At 36.4% G+C, this 19,109-nt stretch overlaps 1 protein-coding gene across 1 annotated transcript; it reads right to left on the bottom strand.

Moving 5' to 3' along the window:
* Positions 1 to 15,557: 15,557 nt before the first annotated feature.
* LOC116585542 (olfactory receptor 2T4-like) lies at positions 15,558 to 16,520 on the bottom strand. The gene has a single exon (XM_032334921.1). The coding sequence runs from the start codon at positions 16,518 to 16,520 to the stop codon at positions 15,558 to 15,560; it is 963 nt and encodes a 320-aa protein (XP_032190812.1).
* Between the last annotated feature and the right edge of the window lie 2,589 nt (positions 16,521 to 19,109).

Here is a 19,109-nt window from a genome sequence, read left to right as displayed (position 1 = left end):
TGTTCTTTCTTTTATTGATGTGTTTTATCACATTGATTGATTTGTGGATGTTGAACCAACCTTGCAGCCCTGGAATAAATCCAACTTGGACATGGTGAATAGTCCTTTTAATGTACTGTTGAATCTTACTGGCTAGTATTTTGGTGAGAATTTTTGCATATGTGTTCATCAAGGATATTGGTCTATAGCTCTCCAAAAAGATGGGATCTGGGGCGCCTTGGTGGTTCAGTGGATTAAGCTGCTGCCTTCGGCTCAGGTCACGATCTCAGTGTCCTGGGATGGAGCCCTGCATTGGGCCCTCTGCTCAGCAGGGAGCTTGCTTCCCCCTCTGTCTCTGCCTGCCTCTCTGCCTACTTGTGATCTCTCTCTCTCTGTCAAATAAAATAAATAAAATCTTAAAAAAAAAAAAAAAGATGGGATCCTTGTCTAGTTTTAGGATCAAGGTGATGCTGGCCTCATAAAATAAGTTTGGAAGTTTTCCTTCCATTTCTATTTTTTGAATAGTTTCAGGAGAATAGGAATTAGTTATTCTTTAAATGTTTGGTAGAATTCCCCCGGGAAGGCATATGGCCCTGGGCTTTTGTTTGTTTGGAGATTTTTGATGACTGTTTTAATCTTCCTACTGGTTATGGGTCTGTTCAGGCTTTCTATTTCTTCCTGGTTCAGTTGTGTTAGTTTACATGTTTCTAGGAATGCATCCATTTCTTCCAGATTGTCAAATTTGTTGGCGTAGAGTTGCTCATAGTATGTTCTTATAATTGTTTACATTTCCTTGGTGTTAGTTGTGATCTCTCTCCTTTCATTCATGATTTTATTACTTTTGGGTCCTTTTTCTTTTCTTTTTGATAAGTCTAGCCAGGAGTTTATCAATCTTATTAATTCTTTCAAAGAACCAGCTCCAAGTTTCGTTTATTTGTTCTATTTTTTTTTTTTTTTTGGTTCCTATTTCATTGATTTCTGCTCTGATCTTTATGATTTCTCTTCTCCTTCTGGGTTTAGGGTTTCTTTCTTGTTCTTTCTCCAGCTCCTTTAGGTGTAGGGTTAGGTTGTGTACTTGAGACCTTTCTTGTTTATTGAAAAGGCTTGTACTGGTATATATTCTCCTCTCAGGACTATCTTTGTTGTGTCCCACAGATTTTGAACCATTGTGTTTTCATTATCATTTGTTTCTATGAATTTTTTCAATTCTTCTTTAATTTCCTGGTTTACCCATTCATTCTTTAGAAGGATGCTGTTTAGTCTCCATGTATTTGGGTTCTTTCCAAATTTCCTCTTGTGGTTGAGTTCTAGCTTCAGAGCATTGTGGTCTGAAAATATGCAGGGAATGATCCCAATCTTTTGATACCTTTTGAGACCCAATTTAGGACCGAGGATGTGATCTATTCTGGAGAAAGTCCATGTGCACTAGAGAAGAATGTGTATTCTGTTGCTTTGGGATGAAATGTTCTGAATATATCTGTGATGTCCATCTGGTCCAGTGTGTCCTTTAAGGCCTTATTACCTTGTTGGTCTTTTGCATGGATGATCTGTCCATTTCAGTGAGGGGAGTGCTAAAATCCCCTACTATTATTATATTATTGTTGATGTGTTTCTTTGATTTTGTTATTAATTGGTTTATATAGTTGGCTGCTCCCACACTGGGGGCATAGATATTTAAAATTGTTAGATCTTCTTGTTGGACAGATCCTTTGAGTATGATATAGTGTCCTTCCTCATCTCTTATTATAGTCTTTGGCTTAAAATCTAATTGATCTGATATAAGGATTGCCACTCCTGCTTTCTTCTAATGTCCATTAGTATGGTAAATTCTTTTTCACCCCCTCACTTTAAATCTGGAGGTCTCTTCGGGTTTAAAATAAGTTTCTTGTAGGCAACATATAGATGGGTTTTGTTTTTTTATCCATTCTGATATCCTGTGTCGTTTGATTGGGGCATTTAGCCCATTAACATTCAGGGTAAGTACTGAGAGATATGAATTTAGTGCCATTGTATTGCCTGTAAGGTGACTGTTAATGTATATTGTCTCTGTTCCTTTCTGATCTACCACTTGTAGGCTCTCTCTGCTTAGACGACCCCTTTCAATATTTCCTGTAGAGCTTGTTTGGTGTTTGCAAATTCTTTCAGTTTTTGTTTGTCCTGGAAGCTTTTAATCTCTCCTTCTATTTTCAATGGTAGCTTAGCTGGATGTAGTATACTTGGCTGCATGTTTTTATCATTTAGTGCTCTGAATATATCATGCCAGCTCTTTCTGGCCTGCCAGGTCTCTGTGGATAAGTCTGCTGCCAATCTAATATTTTTACCATTGTATGTTACAGACTTCTTTTCCCGGGCTGCTTTCAGGATTTCTCTTTGTCACTAAGAACTGTAAATTTTACTATTAGGTGACGGTGTGTGGAATTATTCTTATTGATTTTGAGGGGCATTCTCTGCACCTCCTGGATTTTTATGCTTGTTCCCTTTGTCATACTGTGGAAATTCTCTCCAATATTTCTCTCCAGTATACCTTCTGCTCCCCTCTCTCTTTCTTCTTCTTCTGGAATCCCAATTATTCTAATACTGTTACGTCTTATGGTGTCATTTATCTCTCCAATTCTCCCCTCGTTGTCCAGTAGCTGTTTGTCCCTCTTTTGCTCAGCTTCTTTATTCTCTGGCATTTGGTCTTCTATATTGCTAATTCTTTCTTCTGCCACATTTATCCTAGCAGTGAGAGCCTCCATTTTTTTTTAATTTTCTTTTTTTTTTCATTTATTTATTTTCAGCATAAGAGTATCATTATTTTTTCATCACACCCAGTGCTTCATGCAATCCATGCCCTCTATAATACCCAACACCTGATAACCCGACCTCCCACCCCTCCGCCACTTCAAACACCTCTGATTGTTTTTCAGAGTACATAGTATCTCATGATTCACTTCCCCTTCCAATTTACCCCAAACCCCTTCTCCTCTCTAACACCCCTTGTCCTCCATGATATTTGTTATGCTCCACAAATAAGTTAAACCATATGATAATTGACTCTCTCTGCTTGACTTATTTCACTCAGCATAATCTCTTCCAGTCCCGTCCATGTTGCTCCAAAAGTTGGGTTTTCATCCGTTCTGATGGAGGCATAATACTCCTTAATGTATATGGACCGCATCTTCCTTATCCATTGTCCATTGAAGGCCACTTGGTTCATTCCACAGTTTGGCGACCATGGACATTGCTGCTATAAACATTGGGGTACAGATGGCCCTTCTGTTCACTACATCTGTATCTTTGGGGTAAATACCCAGGAGTGCAATGGCAGGGTCATAGGGAAGTTCTATTTTTAATTTCTTGAGTAATCTCCACACTGTTCTCCAAAGAGGCTACACCAACTTGCATTCCCACCAACAGTGGAAGAGGGTTCCCCTTTCTCCACATCCTCTCCAAGGCATGTTGTTTCCTGTATTGCTAATTTTGGCCATTCTAACTATTATAAGGTGATATCTCAGTGTAGTTTTAATTTGAATCTCCCTGATGGCTAGTGATGATGAACATTTTTTCATGTGTCTGATAGCCATTTGTATGTCTTCATTGGAGAAGTCTCTGTCCATATCTTCTGCCCACTTTTTGATATGATTATCTGTTTTGTGTGTGTTGAGTTTAAGAAGTTCATTATAGATCCTGGATAACAACCTTTTGTCTGTACTGTCATTTGCAAATATCTTCTCCCATTCCGTGGGTTGCCCATTTGTTTTCTTGACTGTTTCCTTCACTGTGCGGAAGCTTTTGATTTTGATGAAGTCCCAAAATTTCATCTTTGCTTTTGTTTCCTTTGCCTTTGTAGACATATCTTGAAAGAAGTTGCTGTGGCTGATATCGAAGAGATTACTGCATATGTACTCCTCTAGGATTCTGAAGGATTCCTGTCTCACATTGAGGTCTTTTATCCATTTTGATTTGATCGTTGTGTACGGTGTAAGAGAATGGTCCAGTTTCATTCTTCTACATATAGCTGCCCATTTTTCCCAGCACCAATTATTGAAGAGACTGTCTTTTTTTCACTGTATATTTTTTCCTGTTTTGTCAAAGATTATTTGACCATAGAGTTGAGGGTCTTTATCTGAGCTCTCTACTCTGTTCCACTGGTCTACGTGTCTGTTTTTATGCCAGTACCATGCTGTCCTGGTGATCACAGCTTTGTAGTAAAGCTTGAAATCAGGTAACGTGATGCTCCCAGCTTTATTTTTGTTTTTCAACACTTCCTTAGCGATTCCGGGTCTCTTCTGATTCCATACAAATTTTTGGATTATTTGCTCCAGCTCTCTGAAGAATACTGGTGGAATTTTGATTGGAAAAGCATTTAAAGTATAGATTTCTCTAGGCAGTATAGACATTTTAACAATGTTTATTCTTCCGATCCAAGAGCATAGAATGGTCTTCCATCATTTTTTGTCTTCTTCAATTATTTTCATGAGTGTTCTGTAGTTCCTCGAGTAAAAATCCTTTACCACTTTGGTTAGGTTTATTCCCAGGTATCTTACGGTTCTTGGTGCTATAGTAAAGGGAACTGATTCTCTTATTTGCCTTTCTGTATTTTCATTATTAGTGTAAAAGAAAGCCACTGCTTTCTGTACATTGACTTGTATCCTGCCACGTTGCTGAATTGTTGTATGAGTTCTAGTAGTTTGGGGGTGGAGTCTTTTAGGTTTTCCATATAAGGAATAATGTCATCTGTGTAGAGGGAGAGTTTGGCTTCTTCATTACTAATTTGGGTACCTTTTATTTCTCTTTGTTGTCTGATGGCTGTTGCTAGGACTTCTAATACTATGTTGAACAAGCGTGGTGAGAGTGGGCATCCTTGTCGTGTTCCTGATCTCAACGGGAAGGACACAAGCTTTTTCCCATTGAGGATGATATTTGCTGTGGGTCTTTCATAGATTGATATAATGAAGTTCAGGAATGTTCCCTCTATCCCTATACTTTGAAGCGTTTTCATCAGGAATGTATGCTGGATTTTGTCAAATGCTTTTTCTGCATCAATTGAGAGGACCATGTGGTTCCTCTCTTCTCTTATTAATGTTCTATCACATTGATTGATTTGCGAATGTTGAACCATCCTTGTAGCCCAGGGATGAATCCCACCTGGTCATGGTGGATAATCTTTTTAATGTGCTGTTGCATCCTGTTGGCTAGGATCTTGTTGAGAATCTTAGCATCCATATTCATCATTGATATTGGTTTGAAATTCTCTTTTTTGGTAGGGTCTTTGCCTGGTTTGGGGATCAGGGTAATTTTGGCTTCATAGAAAGAGTCTGGAAGTTTTCCTTCTGCTTCAATTTTTTGAAACAGCTTCAGGAGAATAGGTGTTATTTCTTCTTTGAAAGTTTGGTAGAATTCCCCAGGGCTCCATCAGGTATTGGGGTCTTCTTTTTTGGGAGATTTTTGATCACCACTTCTATTCAGGTTGTCAGTTTCTTCCTGGTTCAATTTTGGGAGTTTATACTTTTCCAGGAATGCATCAATTTCATCTAGGTTGCTTAGCTTATTGGCATATAACTGTTGATAATAACTTCTGATTATTGTTTCTACATCCTTCGTGTTCGTTGTGATCTCTCCCTTTTCTTTCATGTCATGTATTTGGGCTTCTCTCTTTTCTTTCAGTTTAGTGTCGCCAATGGTTTATCTATCTTATTGATTCTTTCAAAAAACCATATTCTATTTTCATTGATACATTCTACTGTATCTCTGGTTTCTACCTCATCGATCTCAGCTCTAATCTTGATTTTTTCCCTTCTGTGTGGAGTTGGTTTGATTTGTTGTTGATTCTCCAGTTCTGTAAGGTGTAGAGACAGCTGCTGTGTTCTGAATTTTTCGATTTTTTTTGAAAGAGGCTTGGATGGCTATGTATTTCCCCCTTACGACCTCCTTTGCTATATCCCAAAGGTTTTTGATCGAAGTGTCTTCATTCTCATTGGTTTCCATGAATTGTTTTAGTTCTTCCTTGATCTCCTGGTTGATCCAAGCATTCTTAAGCAAGGTGGTCTTTAGCTTCCAGGTGTTTGAGTTCCTTGTGAATTTTCCTTTTGATTGAGCTCCAGTTACAAACTATTGTGATCTGAGAACGTCCAGGGAATAATCTCAGTCTTTTGGTATCAGTTGAGTCCTGATTTGTGACCCAGTATGTGGTCTATTCTGGAGAAGGTTCCATGTGCACTTGAGAAGAATGAGTATTCTGTTGTTTTAGTGTGGAATGTTCTGTATATATCTATGAGGTCCATCTGGTCCCATGTGTCATTCATTGCTCTTGTTTCTTTATTGATTTTCTGCTTCGATGATCTGTCTATTTCTGAAAGAGGTGTGTTAAGATCTCTAACGATTAGTGTAATCATATCATTATGACTCTTTATCTTGATTAACAGTTTTCTTATGTAATTGGCTGCTCCCATATTGGGGGCATAGATACTTACAATTGTTAGATCATCTTGGTGGATAGTCTCTTTAAGAATAATGTAGTGTCTTTCTGTATCTCTGACTGCAGTCTTTAGTTTAAAATCTATTTTGTCTGATATGAGAATCACTACCCCTGCCTTCTTTGAGGCCTATTGGCATGAAAAATGCATCTCCATCCTTTCACTTTCAGTATGTGTATAGCTTTAGGTTCAAAATTGGTCTCTTGTAGACAACATATGGATGGGACCTGTCGTTTTATCTAGTCTGAAACACTGTGCCTTTTTATGGTCGCATTTAGGACATTCACATTGAGAGTGATTATTGATAGATAATAACCCCGAGTGTAAGATTTATATAGCATCAGGACAAACACAAAAACACATACTGGTGGAAGAAAAAGATGTGAGAGTGGTTGTAAAGTCTCAGTGTGGGTGAAAAAGGTTGTTTTGATTCTTCCTGGTTGTATCTTAATATCTTTGTTAAATGACTCAACTTTCCTAAGATAAAGGGGGATTAAAATTGGGTAGTATTGATTGGGGGAAGGGGATTACTTTGAAGTTTAACTCTATATGAATATTAGAAAATAAAAATAAAAAGGAATAAGCTAGACTAAACTAAACTAAAATTAAAAAAATATCAAAAAATATAAATCCAAAAGAAAAACACATGTGTATGTATCAAAAATTTCAGGTTAGAGGGTTATTATGGTATTTGATGTACTGGATATATCACTGTGATGGTAAGTAGGTTAAAAAAATATCTATATTAAAAAAATGAACCAGAATAGTGGGAACAAGTTAAAATAAAAGTTGTCCTATGAAGTCGTGGTGGTTGTTCTCTTGTAATCCTTTTTTTTTTTTTTTTTTTTTAAATTTCCTGGTTGGATTCTGGGGGAGGGACCTGACATGTGGGTTTTCAGTCAATGATGTTCCCTGAGTTAAGTTCCCCTGCCCCCCTCAAGGGAGTGGTCTCTGAGGAAACTGTTTGTTTGTTTGTTTGTTTTTTTCAGGCTCTTGTTCTCTGGTGGTTTTGATGTTTGTTCACTTTTTTTTTCTCCCACCTTGACCGCTTTTGATGGTTGCTTTAGTTTTAGAGGAAAACAAACTGTACCCTGACCTCCCTCTCAGAGAGAAGCCTCAGTCTGGATGCAGAGCCCAAATAAGTTTCCCCTTGGCCTCTGGCAGAGCAGGTTTCAAGTCGTGGGCCCTGAGATGCAGGATCTTTTGCTTGTACCCCAAACCACGGCAGCAGCGGCTGTCTGGGCAGCTTCAGACCACCAGAGAGGTTCCAAGCAGCGATCACACACTGAGATTTTCCCGCTGGCCCAGGCTGGGAGTGCCTGGTCTTTCTGGGTCTAAGAGTGCCCTGCTTGTGTGCACCTCTTTCAGGGGAGGCTGTGGGTCACGCACGCGTTTCAGTCTCTGAGAACAGGATGCAGGTCCAAAAGGACCAGGCTGGGTCTTCCCGCACCTCTTTCAGGGGAGAGTTTGAGGCGCGCCTCATAGGCTCTTAAACAATGGCATGGGTCAAAGAGCACCAGCTGGGCCTCTTTTAGGGGAGGATGAGGGGCGCGTGCATCTCAGGCTCTATAGCAGTGCTCGCGCATTCTGCCATCTCGCATGGCTCCCATCCTCTCACAGGAGCTGGACCCCATGCGTTCTCGGGCGCGCTGGCAGCTTGGGGACCAAGACCTGGTTTCTCCGCCTCACTCTCTCTGGCTCAGTGCAAGGGGAGGCTGTCCTGGGATCAGGGACTTAAGCCCCTCTCCCTAGCCACCCCGATTCCCACATTTTCCCCCATGTGATCCTTTGTTATTTGAAGTGCTTTCAACCAGTCTTTAAGCTAATGTTGGTCCACAGATGCAGGACACTCTGGCTCATATTAGGGGTATTACTTTCCAACTGGTTGCCTCTGGAGGCTCCTTCCCCCTTTTGTTTATCTTCCAATATCAGTTCGCCATTCCCACTCTGCTTAACCTGCCCACTGGCATCTTCTCCCCCTGTAGAGATCCAGACATTTATAATTCTTATCTCAGGCTGATTTCATGGGTAATCGGAGTTCTTCGGTAGGTAATCAGCTCACTTTAGGGTACAGGTTTAAAAGGCACCTCTTCCTACTTCCCCGCCATCTTGTCCCCCTACAGACTTGAAATAGAATTTTATATCTAACTTACTTTATTGTAAGCATACAGTATATTAGGGGTGCCTGGGTGGCTCATCAGTTAAGGATCTGACTTCAGCTCAGGTCATGATCTCAGGGTATGGGATCAAGCTCTGTGTCAGGCTTCATGCTCAGGAGTTTTTTTGTCCCTCTCTCTTTCTCTACCCCTCCCCTTGCTGCTGTGCACTCTCTTTCTGTCTCTCTCTCTCTCAAATAAATAAATAAAATTTAGAAAAATAATGCCCTGGGTGTGATGGCATAAACAATGAATCTTGGAACAGTGAAAAATAAAATACAATTTAAAAAAATCTAGATTATTTTTAAAATTCTGTATATTATATATATAACATACAAAATAGTTGTTAATTGTTACTAATAAGGCTTCCAATCAACAATAGGCTATTAGCACTTAATTTTGGGGGGATTGAAAAATTGTATGTGGACTTTTTATTGCACAAGAGAGTTGGCATCTTTAAATTCCATATTCTTTCTGTCAACGATATTGTCCTAAAATTTTTGAGTGTAACAGTTTTGTTTTTCTCGCTCTTTAGTTCTTTTTTTATGTTATGTTAGTCATCATACAGTATACCATTAGTTTTTGATGTAGTGTTCCATGATTCATTGTTTGCACATAACACTCAGTGCTCCATGCAATACATCTCCTCCTTAATACCTGTCAGTGAGCTAACAAATGCCCCCATTCCTTTCTCCTCTGAACACTTCAGTTTGTTTCCCAGGGTCCATAGTCTCTCAAGGTTTGTCTTTCCCTCTGATTCTCCCACTTCATTTTTTCCTTCCTTCTACTAATGTGCTCCATGCTATCTTTATGTTCCAAACCACGCAGAAGGCTGAGGGAGAATTAACCCCTTCTGGTCACAGAACAAACATGCATGAGCTGGGGGGATAGAGACTCTTCAGCACAATGAAGATGTTTGTCCTCTTTCTTCACAGTTTGTGGGCACTAAATCAGTCTATAACTATATAGTTTGTAAATTAAGACTTTGTAACAAAATTTAAAAATCATTGATTATTTGTACTATCAAAATAATCATTTATGTGAAGATACTTGTAACAGACACTATTTTATTTTCAAATAATTGCTATCAAAACCGTATGATGATTGTCTTTCTCAGCATGACTAATTTCACTCAGCATAATACCTTCCAGTTCCATCCATGTCAATGCAAGTGGTGGGTATTCATCTTCTCTGATGGCTACATTATATCCCATTGTACATATGGACCACCTCTTATTTATCCATTCTTCCGTGGAAGGGCATCTCAGCTCAAACAGTTTGCTTCTTGTGGACATTACTGCTATGAACATTGGGGTGCACGTGCCCCTTCTTTTTGCTACATCTGTATCCTTGGGGTAAATGCCCAATAGTGCTATTGCTGGGTCATAGGGTATTGCTATTTTTAAATTTTTGAGGAACCTTCATATTGTTTTCCAAAGAGGCTGTACCAACTTGCATTCTTCAGTTCTTAAATATGCAACAGTACATCTCACTTCTCATGCTTTATAAATATTTTTGGGACACATATGTAATAGAAAAAGTAAAAATATAAAACATTTTAGCAGCATCTAATAAAACTGAGAAGTGTATGACCTATAACTAATTCTATTTGTAACTACATACCGAAAACAATCTAGCTTATTGTATTTACATGTATACAGAGATTAACAGTGATGTACATTTTACAATATTTTGGGGTAGCAAAAAGTAAAAGACATCAGTTTTTAATATAAAGAAAAGTGGATTGGGGAAAATCGAAGGGGGAGATGAACCATGAGAGACTGTAGACTCTGAAAAACAAACTGAGGGTTTTGAAAGGAGGGTAGTGGGGAGGGTAGTGGGCATAAGCTTGGTGATCGTATTAAGGAGGGCACGTATTGTATGGAACACTGGGTGTGATGCATAAACAATAAATCTTGGAGCACTGAAAAAATAAAATTGAATTAAAAAATACTTGGAGTAATGACCATATGGAAAGATGTTAAATAAACTTAATCAGGAAACTATAACCCTAAATATGTAATCTATATGAAAATGGTTATATTGACAAATATCTGTAAAATGTAGCCAATATTCGTGGATGATTACATTGGGATTTTACCAAGGTTTGTAGAATGACCAAAAGTCACCAAAAAGAAAAAAAAAAAGGAAGCTTTTGCCAGCCTCGCTCCCAAGGGATAAGGGGAGTAGCAGTGGTTGTCAGGTTCCATAGCAGCTAAAACTGCTGGAAGGATGACCATAGGTGAGGGCAGAGCCTCAGAGGGGAGTAGCTGGCCATTAACAGTCTCAGCCTGATAGATAATGCTGAGGGTATCAATACAAAGATCTGTGTCTTCTAACCTTTAATCATTTGCTTGTGGGCTGTCACTGGCAAACCACGCAGAAGGCTGAGGGAGAATTAACCCCTTCTGGTCACAGAACAAACATGCATGAGCTGGGGGGATAGAGACTCTTCAGCACAATGAAGATGTTTGTCCTCTTTCTTCACAGTTTGTGGGCACTAAATCAGTCTATAACTATATAGTTTGTAAATTAAGACTTTGTAACAAAATTTAAAAATCATTGATTATTTGTACTATCAAAATAATCATTTATGTGAAGATACTTGTAACAGACACTATTTTATTTTCAAATAATTGCTATCAAGATTCAACAATGACATCTCTAAGCTTATTAATAGGTGATTTATTTTGGAATTGGGGACATATCCATCCTATTGATTATAACCCAGTCTCCAAGCACTGAAATGGTAAGATCTTAAATTAGCTCACTGAAATTCACCAAAACAAAACAAACAAACCAAAAAAAAAAAAAAAAAAGAAAAGAAAAAAAAACATACTACAGCCTGATTTTCTCACTAAAATAGAAGTTTAAATTACATAACTCAGATTTTTAACCATATCATTAGAGGTTTTCATTTTTGAAACTCAGTGTCAGGGACACTAAATTGTATGTTTACAGAAAATAACCTAAGAGGGGAAAAACAATCAAAGCTACGTTAAATGTTAATTTTAATGTATCTGATTATGTTTAAGAAGCGTAATTCTTTAGCCATCTCTAGAAAATAGTTTTGCTCATTATGTTTCTTCAAATGTTATTTTTGAACACATTTAAGAAAGCAGAAATTTTATGAAAAAAATAATGGAAGATTTTTCTATCCAATGAACAATAATATTAATTCTGAATTTGGATGAAGATTTCCAATAATGGTCTTTAATGTGCTCTAAAGGATGTAGAAACCTGAAACCTTGTTACGATGGGATAGACATGGTTCCTCTGGCTAGAGGTATCACTATCACAAACACATGAATAAATTAAAAAATTGAAAATGTTAAACTATTTTTGAGCATCTACTAGTTTGATACTTGTAAGCAAGTGCATTTGAGTGCTTGTAGCTCTTCCATTTCAGTTTTTAACTCTAGATGCAGGAAATTTGAAACACAAATTCCAAGTATTAGGTGTTGTATATAATTTGATAAATAACTTTACCAACTACATAAACTTGTAAACTTTTATTAGTAAAGACTGTGGAAATTGTATTTTAGACACATTCCCTAAAAAGAAAAGTAATTGTTATAAAAAAAAATTTAAAGTGATTTTTTTTGTTTCTTTTGCTGAGGTTTTTTGGTTGGGAAAATTGGACATTCACATGCAGAAGAATGAAACTGGACCATTTCTTTGCACTACACACAAAAATAGGGTCAAACTGGATGATAGACCTAAATATGAGACAGGAATCCATCAAAATCCTTGAGGAGAACATAGGCAGCAACCTCTTTGACTTCAGCCAAAGCCACTTCTTACTGGACATGTCTCCAAATGCAAGGGAAACAAAGGCAAAAATGAACTACTGATACTTCATCAAGATAAAAAAAACCCTTTTGCACAGCAAAGGAAAAAGTCAACAGAACCAAAAGACAACTGACAGATGGGAGAAGATATTCACAAATTAGGGGTTAATATCTCAAATATATAAAGATTTTATGAAACTCAGTAAGTTCCATGGAACAAATAATCCAATCAAGAAATGGGCAGAAGACATAAACAGACATTTATGCAAAGAAGACATCCAAAAAGCAACAGTGCTCAATATCACTTGGCATCAAGGAAACACAAATCAAGACAATGGGATAGGACCTCATACCAGTCAGAATGGTAAAATTAAGTCAGGAAATGACAAATGTTGTCCAGGATGTGGAGAAAGGGGAATCCGCCTACACTGTTGGTGGGAAGGCAAGATGGTGTAGTCTCTTTGGGACACAACATGGGGGTTCCTCAAAAAATTGAAATAGAGCTACTCTATCACCCATCAATTGCCCTACTGAGTATTTACCCCAAATATGTAGGAATCCAAAGGGACATCTTCTTCCCAATGTTTATAACAGCAATGTCCTCAATAGCCAAACTGTGGGAAGAGCTCAGATCCATCAACAGATGAATGGATAAATAAGATGTGATTACACACACACACACACACACACACACACACACACACAAACCCACAATGGAATATTATACAGCCATAAAAAATAATATCTTGCCATTTACAATAATGTGGATGGAACTAGAGGATATTATGCTAGATAAAATAAGTCAATCAGAAAAAAGATAATTTTCATATGATCTCACTGATATGTGGAACTTAAGAAATAAGGCAGAGGTTCATAGATGAAGAGAGGAAATAAATGGTTCAGGACAAAATCAGAGAGGGAGACAAAGTATAAGAGACTCTTAATCTCAGGAAACAAACTGAGGATTGTTAGATGGGAGGGCAGTGGATGAATGCAGAGACTGAATGATGGAAATTGGGGAGCATATGTGTTGTGGTAAGTTCTGTGTGTTATGTAAGACTTATGAAACACAGACTTGTACCCCTGAAACAAATAATATATTATATGTTAATAATAAAAATAAAAAAATAAAATTTTTAAAATTCTAAAATCTTTGTAATAATGTAGCTCAATACCACATTTTCTTTTATTTTGTCTCATTTTATTCTTCACATCTGGGTGTTGTAAATGGAACCATGAAATGTATCATTATAGTCATAAAATTGAGGGGTGATACATACATTTCTTAATTACTTTAGAGTGTCCATATTGTATTCAGTTTTATTGCAACAAAAAATATTGAGAATTGGTTTTCTGCTATCGTTTTCCAAAACACTGCAAGATCTTTGTTTTACAATCATGAACTAATCAGGTGTGTCAAGAGGAAAATTAATCCATACTTTTGAAACTGTCTGATTTTTCACAAGTTGGACACAGCCCCATTATAAAATGGTGGATATATAACCATGTCTGTGGTTTTATGGACCAGGTTCAAAAGGCCCCACATATTCCAAATATACCATTCCTCCATCCAGTCCATCCTGGTGTCAAGTCATGGTCCATTCAATTTAGATCAACACCATCTACTTCACCATCTTTGCTCACTTCGTCTCTCTACTTGCAGCACTGCACTTCCCCAAATGACCACTAATTTAACATTTCTAAAGTGCAGATCTAATCATTTTGCTGCTGCTTGTAAAACTCTGGGTCACAGAAGGGCAAGAAAGAATTATATAAACTAAAGTAGGAAAGAATGAGCGATTGAAACATTTATCCCTTATGCTTTGCCAACCTTCAGACATTTGCACATCTGTGGCATATTGTCCCTGAGAACGTCCCTTCTGCCACAGTCTCCTGTACTTATCTGAGGGAACATCTAGTCAACATTTGTACTGAGTTACAGAGGCTGATATCAGTCCCCTTTTTTGACCAAATCCATGTATCACAGAGAGAACAGATGTGTACTTCTGAGTCATACACTTTCCGCATTAGCATCATATATATATTAGGCTTATCATACATTGTATGGTACCTCTTTCCATATAAAACTATAGAGGTTCAAATTCCTTGAAAACAGCAACCATATAGTGCTCAAATTTTAAACTCATTTAGCTGTTATTTTGGATTATAAGAGTTTAAGTATTTATTGAATAAATGACAAAGTTTGTATATTTGATATCATGCTTCTCTTTTTTTGTTCAATAAAGTAAATACATCAAAACTCGGTTCAGACATCACCTCAAGCAGGGAATCTCCCCTAAATCTTCCTTTCATTCTTAGTTCATATTTGTCCTGCAATTTCTTATGCAAGCATAGATACAAAACCTACATTTTAACCACTAGGTGCTTTCAGTTATGGACCATATCCACATAGTGCATATCATTGTGGTCTAGCAAACTAAGGGATGATACAAAGTATGGAGATTACAGGATTGTCACAATAATAATTAGTCACATTGAAATGAGCATATTTTATAAGATTGCCACTTACACTGTCAGCAAACAGAATACAAAGTTTAAAAATGTAGGACAACTGATATTTTAACTGTGTGGAATAATTTTACACTTAGAGAAAAGTAGTATGAATAAGAATGGTGTAAACCACAGCCACATACCTTTTACCCAGACTCAACAGTTAGCTTTTTTTAAACCTCTTTCTCTTCATCACCCTTCTCTCACTCCCTCATTTCAATCAATTACATAGAATCACATGATCTTTCTCTCTCTAAATATTTTAATTATGTATTTCCTAAGAATATGGGTGTTCTACAGAGTCAGAGTGAAGTTATCAATTTCACTAAATATAACATCACTATAATATAATTGTATGATATGTTTTGAAAGAATAAGAATTAGAAAATTAAAAAGTTTTTTAAAAAATAAAAATAAAAAAATAAAAAAGAGGTTTCTTTTTTAATACAGGGAGGCAATATAACAGTTTCCTACTATATAGTTTCTTTTTAAAAAAAATATTTTTCTTATTTGAGAGAGAGAGAATGAGTGGGAAGGAGGGGTAGAAGGAGAAGTGGACTCCTCACTGAGCAGGGAACCCAGTGTACAGTTTGATCCCAGAACTCTGGGATCATGACCTGAGCCAAAGGCAGATGCTAACCTACTGAACCATCCAGGTGCCCTTACTTTATAGTTTCTTGAAAGACAGGTCCCACATTCAACATTTTCTTCAGAGCTCCCATAACATCCTTATTTCTTAGACTATAGATCAAAGGGTTGAGCACGGGAGTGAGTATGGTGTAAAAGACAGATACCATCATGTCCTTCTCTGGTGTATGGTAGGAGCTGGGGAGCATGTAAGTATAAATGGCAGCCCCATAGAAGAGGATGACCACCGTCATGTGGGAAGAACAAGTGACAAAGGCCTTCTTCTGTCCTTCTACTGAGTTCATCCTATGGATGGTGATGAGGATAAAGTAGTAAGATCCTGAAATGACTATCACAGGAATGAGAAGCATAAGGACACAGCACAGGTACATGAAAATCTCATAGACGGAAGTGTCTGAACAAGAGAGTTTCAATACAGCAGGGACTTCACAGAAAAAATGATGTATCTCCCGAGATCTGCAGAAGGGGAAGGTCATGGTGATGGGAGTAAACAAGAAACCATCCACTGAACCCAGGAGCCAGCAGCCAGATGCTAGAAGGTGTAACACCCGATGGTTCATGAGGACAGGGTAATGAAGAGGATCGCAGATGGCCACATAGCGGTCGTAGGCCATGGAGGCTAGCAGAAAAAATTCTGAACCTGCTAGTGTCACATAGAGAAACATTTGTATCCCACATTCTATGTCTGAGATCTTGTTCATACCCATGACTTGGTCTATGAGCATCTTGGGCACAGTAACAGAAATATACATCATGTCCATGAGAGATAGCTGGCTAATGAAAAAATACATGGGTGTGTGGAGGTGGGCATCAGAGTGTATCAATAGAATCAAGATGGTGTTTCCAGACACAGCCATTAGGAAAAGCACGAAAATGACCAAAGAAAGGAGAGCTGGGTGTTTGGATTCACTGAAGATTCCAACCAGGGTGAAATCTGATCTCCCAGTGTGGTTAGCTAGCCAGTTGGTGTTCTCCATGTGATTTCACCTGGGCAACCAAGGGAAGCTTTGGGATTAATGAATCAATCACGAAACACCACCCACTGAAATGAATGTGTTGAGAGAGAAAGAGAGAACAAGAACCCAATTACATTATCAGAAAAAAAATTCCATGGTTTTATAGATTTAGAGAATACAAATTATCTGTAATTATATAAATTTACCATTTGGGAGGTTGCATTGTTCATTGTATCGTGAGTTTTCCTTTTGCTATAGTATCCTTTACGAAGAAGCATATAGATTATTTTAGGTTAGCTATTGCCCTAACCAAACACAAAAGATGAATCAAAATGTAAAAAATAGATATATATGTATATGTACATATGTATACATATATCTGTATATATTTATATACAGATATATAATATATATATATTATATATATAAAATCACCCTTTCTGGAATTCTTATTGTAGATAATCAAAATATCATTAATTTCTCAGGTCTAATAATCCAACTGAGTTTTATATTTTAAATTCATTTATTTGGGGGCGCCTGCGTGGCTCAGTGGTTTAAGCCGTTGCCTTCGGCTCAGGTCATGATCTCAGAGTCCTGGGATCGGGTCCCGCATTGGGCTCTCTGCTCGGCAGAGAGCCTGCTTCCCTCTCTCTCTCTCTGCCTGTCTCTCCATCTGCTTGTGATTTCTCTCTGTCAAATAAATAAATAAAATCTTTTAAATAAATAAATAAATAAATAAATTCATTTATTTGACAGAGAGAGAGCAAAAGCAGGGAGAGCAGCAGGCAGAGTGAAAGGGAGAAGCAGACTCCCTGCTGAGCAGGGAGCCAATACGGAACTCAATCCCAGGACCACAGATCATGACCCAAGCCAAAAGGAGATGCCCAGCTGACTGAGTCACCCAGGTGTCCCTTCAACTGAAATCTTAAAAATTCTTTAAGGTGCATTCTATATAAGAAAAAAAATTATTATTAATTTTGTATAAGAAAAAATAATTCCACAGTGCACAGAAATATCAAATCATTACCTTGTACAACTGAAACTAGTAGAATTTTATGTCAGTAATACCCCAAAAAGAACAATCTAATGAACCAGGAAACATTATGTCAAAAACTAATGATTCACTAATTGAATTTAAATTTAAAAAAAGAAAAAGAAAAAAATATAATAAAGCAGAATAAAAAGTAACCTCAACAAAATTTGGGGAAAATCTATATGAAATTCTTGAACCCCACAGTGAGGCACTGTGATTGTATGGGGTAACCCACAAATCCCCCCAAACAGATCATGATCCTAACCAATGACCAAACACTTAGATAGCCTAGGGTCACCATTTTGGAGCTCCAACTCTGAAGCCAGACTGGCTGTGTGTCCAGATTATCCTCTATGCACTCTACCTCCATTCATTCTACATACATAAAAAAGAGGAAAAGAATAATGCTATATCATGCATATGTTTAGGATTAAATGAGGAAAGTGCTTGACCATTACTGGTTACAGATGACTTATGAATAAAATAGTTAATAGGTACAGTAATAATTATGCAGAATCTATGTAAGAGATGGCTGCTACTATTATCATTTGAAAATATGAGATCCATTATGTCAGTTCACAAGTTTAATATTTATTTATGCATTTAAAGATTTGATTGGACCATTTCTGTAGTCCTAAATAACTTACGAGTGTATATGTGTGTATATGTATTAGACATATATATGTATATATATATACTTATTATATACATGTATAATTATTCTATAAAAATAAACTTTAAATTATCTATACTATATATTTTAAATACATAATATTTAATTATATATATAATAAGATATATATCTTATTTTACTGCTAAAATAAGATACATAATAAGATATATATATCTTATTTTATGGATATATCTTTTTTTATCGCTAAAATAAGATATACTATATATATATCGCTAAAATAAGATATACTATATATATATATAGTATATATAAGATATATACTATATATATATATAGTATATCTTATATATATAGTATATAGTATATAGTATATATATATATATAGTATATCTTATTTTAGCGATAAAAAAGATATATATAATAAGATATATATATGTATATCTTATTTTATTGATAAAATAAGATATATATAATAATATATATTATTACCCTTATAAATAAGATAAATAAGATATTGATAATATATATTATGAATATATATAAATAATATAATATAATATAAAAAGATAAAGATAAAGATAAAGATAAATGAATAAAGATAAATATAGATAAAGATAAATATAAATTTATATATAAATATAAATTATAAATATATAATTATAATATAAATAAGATATATAATAAGATATACATATCTATATATGTAATAAGTTATATATATCTTATTTTATCGCTAAAATAAGATATGCATACATATCTTATTTTAACCCTGATTAAGCAGAACTTTATGAGAAATCTATCTAATTTGTATCCAGTACATGTTTTTCCAAGTTGAAATTCATCTTAGAATTTCTACTATCTACTTACATTTCAGAGGACAGGAAGTAGTATTTAGACAGTCATTGCTATTTATCAGAGAAGGCTTTAGTTGTTTCCCCAAATA

This window comes from Mustela erminea, chromosome 3 (genome assembly GCF_009829155.1).
Source record: "Mustela erminea isolate mMusErm1 chromosome 3, mMusErm1.Pri, whole genome shotgun sequence".
NCBI lineage: Eukaryota > Metazoa > Chordata > Mammalia > Carnivora > Mustelidae > Mustela > Mustela erminea.
This window is presented reverse-complemented; position numbering and strand designations above follow the sequence as displayed.

Bases quoted from the DNA above. Each gene is read 5' to 3' on its own strand.
- LOC116585542 (XM_032334921.1), bottom strand. From the start codon at position 16,520: ATGGAGAACACCAACTGGCTAGCTAACCACACTGGGAGATCAGATTTC.